This window comes from Mus caroli, chromosome 3 (assembly GCF_900094665.2).
Source record: "Mus caroli chromosome 3, CAROLI_EIJ_v1.1, whole genome shotgun sequence".
NCBI lineage: Eukaryota > Metazoa > Chordata > Mammalia > Rodentia > Muridae > Mus > Mus caroli.
The window spans coordinates 51006119-51014222 of NC_034572.1; the positions used below are offsets into that span (position 1 = coordinate 51006119).

An 8104-nucleotide genomic window follows, 5' to 3' on the forward strand; every position below is an offset into this window, starting at 1 on the left:
GCCTGCCTCTGCCTCCTGAGTGCTGGGGTTAAAGGCATGCACCACCACGCCCAGCGGGGAGGGGTTTATTTATATTACATTATGAGTATGAGTGTTTTGCCTGCATGTATGTCTGTGACACACAGGCATGTCTGATGCCTGAAGAGGTGGTGAGCTTCCATGTGGATGCTGGGAATTGAACCTGGGCCCTATGCAACATCAACCTTCCAGCCCCGGAATTCCAATCTTTTAACTTGCTATAAAAACACTGGCTTCAGATCTCATTGCTTAAGCAAATGTGTGGTGTCTCCACAAAGCATCAGCCCTATGAAGTGAGGGACCTACTCCTCTTCAGGGACACTAGGGACTTGTAAGAGAGCGTGGAGGGCTGTAAGAGAACGTGTTGCCTACAACTATCTGAATTCCTATTTTCTTCATTTGTCCAAATTATATTACTAAATTAACATACATAGCCCAGGAAAAAGTGTCCTCAGTGGGGAGGAATGTGTTCCCTGAACATGTCTAGGATCACAGAGCTAACCATTCCTTTTCCTTATCATTGTCTTTGCTGGCTTCTAGGCACACTTTTTTTTTCTTTTCTTTTAATTTCCTCCTGACTATTCACCTATGTCCTTTACGGGATCTATAAGGACTTCTCTATCTGAAGCCCTATGGGACCGCATCCACAGTTGGATTCAAATCTTGACATATAACAGACTGATTATATAGCTCAATGGTAGATGCCAAACGGATTGGACAGAGCACAAAATATATCCTAGCTCATAAGGGCAAATAAGACATAAACACACTAAACGTTACTTAGACATACTAGAAAAAAATTTTTCAGAAAGTCATGGTTCACCTCCCCTGAGTATTTATAAGCAGTCAACAGTTGCTAGTGGGCGGAGCTCTCAAAAGCCAGTATCTCTCTGAGGGCATATGAGGAGTTAATGTCTGCTGAGGAGGGAGAGCCATTTTCTTCAGTGATGTCACCATTAGTACGGTCCCATTAGTAGGGGCCCTATAAATAACGCCTTTCCATGCTATGTAAGCAATCCCAATTAAATCCACTCGGTCTCAAAAAGGAAAAGGCGTGAAAGCAGAAGCGAGATTAACCAGGGAAGTGGAAGAGATCTGGAGGAGGGGAAGTCAGGAGAAGGTAATGGAGAGAGTAAATATGATCACAATATGTGACCGTCATGTATGAAAACGTAAAGATGAAAGCTATCATTACATAGAATGAATGTATAGTAATTGAATAAGAAATAAAAAGGGTTCCCTCTGGAAGACTGAAAATCAGGGTCCAAAACCCTACATGGTCATTCACAGTTATAATCCAGATTCTCGGGCACTGAATGAGAGGATCATCATGAATTTAAGGACAGTGTGGGCTACAGAATGAGACCATGTCAGAAAAAAAGCATGGTCAAACTATGAAGAAAGGGGAATGTAACATTGATCAATGAAGAGTAAGAAAAAAAAATCATTTCATGCGGGTTGGATGCACTCTCTCCCGATTAGTTAAGGATTTAGAATGTCACACACAAGCGCTAGCTTAAAATCCAACCTAAGCCAGGCAACCCCTTTTTAGTCCCAGACCTTGGAGGCATTCACAGGTGGGTCCCTGTGAGTTCAAAGTCAGCCTAGTGAGAGACCTTGTTTCAAAAAACCAAAACAACAGATAAAATCCAATTCTAACTAATACATGAGAAAATTAATCATTAAAATCAAAGACTGTTGACTGTGGATTTTCCAACCCTCAGAATTGTTTATGAGGGGTATAGAGAACCAGTTAGGAGGACTTGCTGCTCTAGCAGAGGACCCAGGTTCAGTTCCCAGCTCTCATATCAGGTAGGCCACAAATTCCTCTAATCCTAGCCCCAGGGAAGCTGACACTCAATTCTGGCCTCTGAGAGAGCCATCACACACATGGCATTCAATGAGTACATACACATAAATAAAAATAGTAATAATAAATATTAAAAAAAAATCTTCTAAGTATAATGGTATACCACTTTAATGTTGCCAGCAATAAGGAGGCAAAGGCCGATGGAGTTCTCTGAGTTCAAAGCTAGCTTAAGGCCGGGCGTGGTGGCGCACGCCTTTAATCCCAGCACTCAGGAGGCAGAGGCAGGCGGATTTCTGAGTTCGAGGCCAGCCTGGTCTACAAAGTGAGTTCCAGGACAGCCAGGGCTATACAGAGAAACCCTGTCTCGAAAAACCAAAAAAAAAAAAAAAAAAAAAAGCTAGCTTAACCTACAGAGCAAGTCCCAGGATAGCCAGTGCTACACAGTGAACTTCTGTCTAACCATTTAAACAAAGCATAAGTTCCGGTTATAGGTTCCAGGCTCTGGTAATGTGGAAGGTCCTTGAGAACAGGCGACCTGTAAGAACCAGCAGCAAGCCAAACGTCACTGACTTACAGAAAGGGCAGTCTACCAAAAGTGACAGAATTCGCTGAGGCACACAGCTCAGCTGACAGTACTTGCCCAGCCTAAGGGAAACCCTGGGTTCAAACGTACACACAAGGCATGATGGCATGTGCCCAAAATCCTAGCAGCACTCAGGGAGTAAACACTGAAATATCAGTCATGAGTTCAAGAACATGAGACCCTGGTCTTAAAAGAGAAGGGGAGGAGGGTAGAGAGAAAGCAAACAAACAAACAACAAAGATGACCTATCAGACCATTGATATGTAAACAAAGAAAACTAGATTCAGAAACTATGTTCTCTCTATCTTATCAGAGCCTACTGCTGAGGGTTAAAGAGGAAACCTAAATTAAATACAGACACAATTTTTAAAAGTTTAAAGATTCCTACCTGTGAGATCTAAGGGGCCAAAGGAAACCAGTGTTGTTCAACCAAAAGACCACTGGGCTACTAGATCAGTTACCAAGTGTGAAGAGGCTTAATCAAAAACAATATTTTAACATAAATTTCAGAAAAGGCAAAACAGCAGGGTGTGGTAACCACGCCTTTAATTCCATGGCTCAGGAGGCAGTGGCAAAGCAGGAGTCCCAGGCCAGCCACAACTACATCAGGAGACCTTGTCTTAAAAAGAAAAACAGTAAAAAAAATTTTAAGACTGGTCAATGTTATTGTATGAAGAGCAGAAACTGTTTTGAGTTTTCCACAATAACATTTCTACATTTATAGAATAAAAACTGAAAAAGTTGACTGAAGGACATCATTTTCTTTATAATTCTGCTTTACGATTCATGTACAAAAAAATTTATGCCATTATAATCAGAAATTTAAAAATAAATGAAAGCCTTAGTAGGAGAGCTGAAGAGATGCCTTGGTCATTAGATAGCTTGCTGTTCTTCCAAGGGCACTGGGGTTCCCAGCACAACTGGACCTGAAAACTCTGACCCATGAAATAAACTAAAAAGTAGCCTGCAGTGGGTTCAGTTATCAGTAAACCAGGCCACACCTGGGCTTTAGAGAAACCGTGGTTCAGCTTTCCCCACACTTGGTTTTCCCTCTCTGTCTAGTACCTTAAAGACAACCACCACAGAGAAAAGGTGTGGATACTCAAAAAGTGACCTTTAAGAACCAGAAAGGGCTGCCTTTAATCCTAACACTCATGAGGCAGAGGTAGGCAAATCTGTGAGTTGGAGGCCAGCTAGGGCTACAAGGTGAGACCCTGTTTTAAAAAGAAAGGTAACAGAAAGCGATGACAACAGGTACCTAGGAGTAATCTATCCTACCTAAGAAAATGGCAAAGGATTGTTAAAAGCTTGGATGTCTCAGCTCCACTTCCCATAAAGCCACTGTTCAGCTTTGCAGGTGGCAATAGGCAATGGGGGAGTTTTGAAAGGGAAGAGAAAACCTGCTTTGAAATAGATGGAATCGTTTCAGTCAGATATCACTGTTAAATAACATGACTTCTGCCAAATCACACCTTCATCCTCCTCTAGGATGGATAAAATACAAAAGTCACTTAAAACCCTCAAACTGCTACGTTGGAGGCCAGCCTGGTCAACGGAGCTAGTTCCAAGACAGCCAGGCTACACACAGAGAAACCCTGTCTTGAAAAACAAAACAAAACACACACACACACACACACACACAAAAAAAAAAAAAACCCCAAAACTCTCAAACTGATCCCTGTTGATTAAAAAGTCCTTTGGTTTCTGACTGACAGAGCCCTGAGCTCCCCATAGTCAAGAATGGGATTCTCCTGCCAGTCCCACTTATGGCGACAGAGCTGAGAAATGGATGGGTTCCAAAAGAATGAAATCAGGGTGAACAGCTACCATTTTTCTTAAGGCCGTGTAACAAAGTGTGGCACAGAACACGTACCTTACTCAAAGTTCAAACAAAGCTCTAAAAGGAATCAAGAATTCTTGGCAGAATGCGTATTCTACAAGACAATATTCACAAAAACATAATTCCTTAAATTCTTAGTCACTTAGCCAAGAAATTTCCAGGGACGGCATCAGGTCATGCCAGCATACTATTTACACTCCATCTACCATTCAAAATGAAATGAAGAAGCACTCTGGCTTAGCTGGAGGAGTGCCCATTGCTGCATGGGAGGACAGAAATGGATCACAGCAACTCTCCCTACACCCAAGGCTAACTTCTATTTTTTGCCCTAAATCACTAACACATCTGAGCAACTTAAATCATTAAAAACACATGTAGAAAAGAATTTGATTTTATTTAGAAGTTGGGTTTTTTTTTTCTAGGTTCCCACAGATATTAGGCAAGCCCAGCAATTCCACATATACATGTGCATTCATGAGCAGTTTAAAAATCATCTGAGGGACCATCGAAAATTACTGAAACGCTACTTGTATTTATTGCAAAGTTCACATTGGTAAAAAAAAAAAAAATCATGGTGAAATACATACAGCTGCATTTACTTAAGTGAACTTAATACACAATCCTATTTTGAACATGTATGCAGTACAGACACTAATATCTTCCTTTGGAGACTTAGAAAAACGCCATGCTATTACATTGCATATCTGACTTCTACCACCACTTAGAAATCAAAGCCCTGAGCATGTGTCTACACCATACCTCAATAATCCAGACACCAACTGTGTGCCAAAGCCATTGTGTTAGCTTCAGGATGCCAGCACCACAGTAAGCCCCAAAACAAAGATTACAAATACAACAAAAAGTATATCCCCAAGAGGCTGGAGAGATGGCTAAGTGGTTAAAACCACTTGATGCTCTTGAAGAGGACTGGAGTTCCGTTCCTAGCACCGAAATCCCAAATTAGGGGAGGGGGATGCAGCTCACACTGCCACCCTGGGGAATTAGACATCCTCTTCTGGCCTCCACAGGCACTTCATGTATGTGGTGCACATACATACATCCTAGCGCATACACATAAAACTAAATAAGTGCACATGATGTCAACAGCTTTGGGATGAGGAAGAGCTGAGAACCAGAATGAGTCTCAGATATGCCCATAGCATCCACTGCTCATTCTTAGAGGGCCTCAGTAATCAAAGGACCAAAGATATTTAATGCAAAGGAGGAGCTTGGCATTACACTTTTAAAACAGTGCGTGCTATCTTACATTTGAGCCTTTCAAAGCAAGGCTACTTCAGCAAAGGAACGGGGCTGTAAGATGAAGTTTAAGACAAGGTCTTTGATGTCTTCCCTTTGGGCAGTGCACCCTAGCCGAGCTGAAGTGATTCTGCACCAATGGTTCAGCCACAACTTCTGCCGAGGCCTTTTCTAACCTGACCCCTATGACCTCACTGATTCTGATAACAATTCAAGTTCCAGCCGGGGTTTTCCCTCAAGAACCCCCTCTAGCAATTGAAAATAGATTTCTCTGTTCAATCTAATTCAAAAGGCTGGATCTAATGTAAAATTCACAACCTTAAAAAACTAGGCAGATAGGGCATAAAGAATGACAACGCACACTACTGCCCTGCCGTGACGGTATTTTAGGTTACCAAGTGTAACATAAGACTCCTGACCCAATTTCCACACAATTTGTTGGTCCAGCCCATAACTACTTTACAGTGCGGTTGGTAATTACATTACTGTGCTGTGTGGTCATTACGTCATCAGCTAGGAGAGGTAAAGCCCACCAGGCACTGCGTTCTTTTCCGGTTTGCTTTTCCCGAGTGACTGAAGAACCCAGGCCACCTACTCACCTGGTTGTGAGCTAGCTAACTTAAGTGAAGGCGCTAAGGGCCTAAGACCCAGATTTAGGCCAAAGTCGCTCAAACTTCCTTTCCCCAAGTTTAGGTTTTCCAATGGCCTGGATCTCTTAGGGCTTAAGCAGTTTCCACTTCATGAAACGTTCTCTGTTCTAGTCAAGTACAACTCCCAGAGATTCATTCCCTACTTTTTTATCTTAGCAGATCTCTAAAGCACCTTGGAAAAGTCAGTCTCTCAGGCTCTGTCTCTATGTCTCTCTCTCTCTTTTTCACACACACACACACACACACACACACACACACACACACACACCACGAACACACGAGCGTCCAGGGCATCACAACTTTGCCCCTCTTGGCTGCCCGCAGACTTACTTAAGGAAGTATCTCTGGCCAGTGGCCGTGAAGGTCATCTCCCACCCGGGGGGCAAAGGCAGCTCGTCGGTCACGTCATAGGACTGCTGGCGGAGATGTGCATGCTGCTGTGCAGGGCCTCCAGCGGCTCCCGCACCGGTGCCTAGCTGCAGGGATGCGGGCGACGAGTGCGAGCGGACGTGCTGCGCGCCGCCAGCTAGTCGAGGCCCCGGGTGGCCGCCTGATGAGTCGGTGCTGGACTGGCGCGAGTGCGAGCCGGAATCGGGCTCCTTAAAGAAGGACTCCGGGAGGATCTTTTTCCGCCATGAGCTGGGCTTGGGGTTCATGACAGAGTTGAAGAGGGCTTCGAGGTCGGTGTCCAGGTCCTGCGTGACGTGGATGACTTGCTGCCCTGGCGGCGGGAGCGGATGGGGCACCGAGGACGGATTCATCTTTCTACAAGAAAACAGAAAGATCAGATCACCCTTTTAGTGCAAGTCAGAGGAGGAGGGGGGGTAGTCCTGGGGAAGGACAGAGAGAACCTAGAGACAGTTAGGTATGGGTCCAGGGACCGGCCGGTGGGGGAGGGGGCGCCCCTGGCCTCCGAGATTATGCAACTTTCCCCGCAACAGAGAAGCTCCCCTGAGCAGGCAGCCGCGGGAGGAGGTGGGTAGGGGGTGCCTGCACCAGACCCAGTCACAGCTTCCCCTGCCCAATACCACCATCGGCAACCCCAAGCGTCCCGACTGCGGTCATCTAAGAGCCGGACACCAGAGAGGGTGCGGGGCGCGGCGGGAGCTACCTGGGCACGCGGGGAAGCCAAGCCTGGGCGCCTCCCGAACTGACGAGCTGGAACCCGGTCCCGGCTGGCAGATCCCGAGCGGATTCCCAGCAGCCGAAGGCTTATCCTCTTACATCCCCGGAGCCGGCCTCGGGCGCTCCCACTGCGCGAGGAGGCGACAGAGAAGACGTAGACGAGCGCAGCCGCCGCGGCTCCCGGACTGTCCCATAAACAAAGTTTGCAGCAAACTCCCACCCTTAGGAAAGAGGCGGGCCGAAAGTGGAGCTGTTGAATTATGCATGACCTCCTGGCCGGAGCCAGCCTGCCCCACGCCCCTCCTCTTCCTCCTCCTCCCACCCTAGCCCGGCTGGCGGGGGTGGGCTGGGCACTTCGCAGCTCGGGAGAGACGGTGCCCCCGCCCCGCCGCGCCGCCCCGACCTCTCCCGCCGAGCGCTCTATCTGCATTCCTTTGAGTTTACCACTGACTTGGGGCGGGATCAAAGAGAAAATGGTTCAAGCCTGTTAAATCAAGGGGTTATGGACAAAAACCAAGTCGGAAAATAACGGAGGGCCCTCGGTTGAGGGTCCAAGGCCCAGAATGAGTCTGTCCTGAGCGCTTGCCCTCGTCTTAAGGGGAGCGCCCAGCACCCGGAATGTGGCACGGGGCGCGGATCTGCCAGAGGTCGGACCGGGGCGCACCCTGGCTCAGGGAGACACCCGCGAGGCCAGACTTTCCACGGAAGGCTGCTTAACGCTTGTGACCATATTTGGTCTGGTGGGGAGACAACTTGGCCGTTTGGCTTTCAGTTGTCTGCGAGACGGTTTCCAAAAAGTGCGGCTGTAGCTGAAGATGCGG

At 46.6% G+C, this 8104-nt stretch overlaps 1 protein-coding gene across 2 annotated transcripts in view; it reads right to left on the reverse strand.

The window, feature by feature from the left end:
• Positions 1-7549, reverse strand: part of Wwtr1 (WW domain containing transcription regulator 1) — a 119814-nt gene extending 112265 nt beyond the window's left edge. The window contains exons 1-2 of one of the 2 annotated variants that reach the window (XM_021158158.2): positions 7383-7549; positions 6489-6923 (exon numbers count right to left, since the gene is read on the reverse strand). In XM_021158158.2, coding sequence (XP_021013817.1) covers positions 6489-6923; positions 7383-7549 — 602 coding nt within the window. Of the gene's footprint in view, positions 1-6488; positions 6924-7269 lie in introns of both variants that reach the window. The other variant, XM_021158157.2, reaches the window with a different exon arrangement.
• Between the last annotated feature and the right edge of the window lie 555 nt (positions 7550-8104).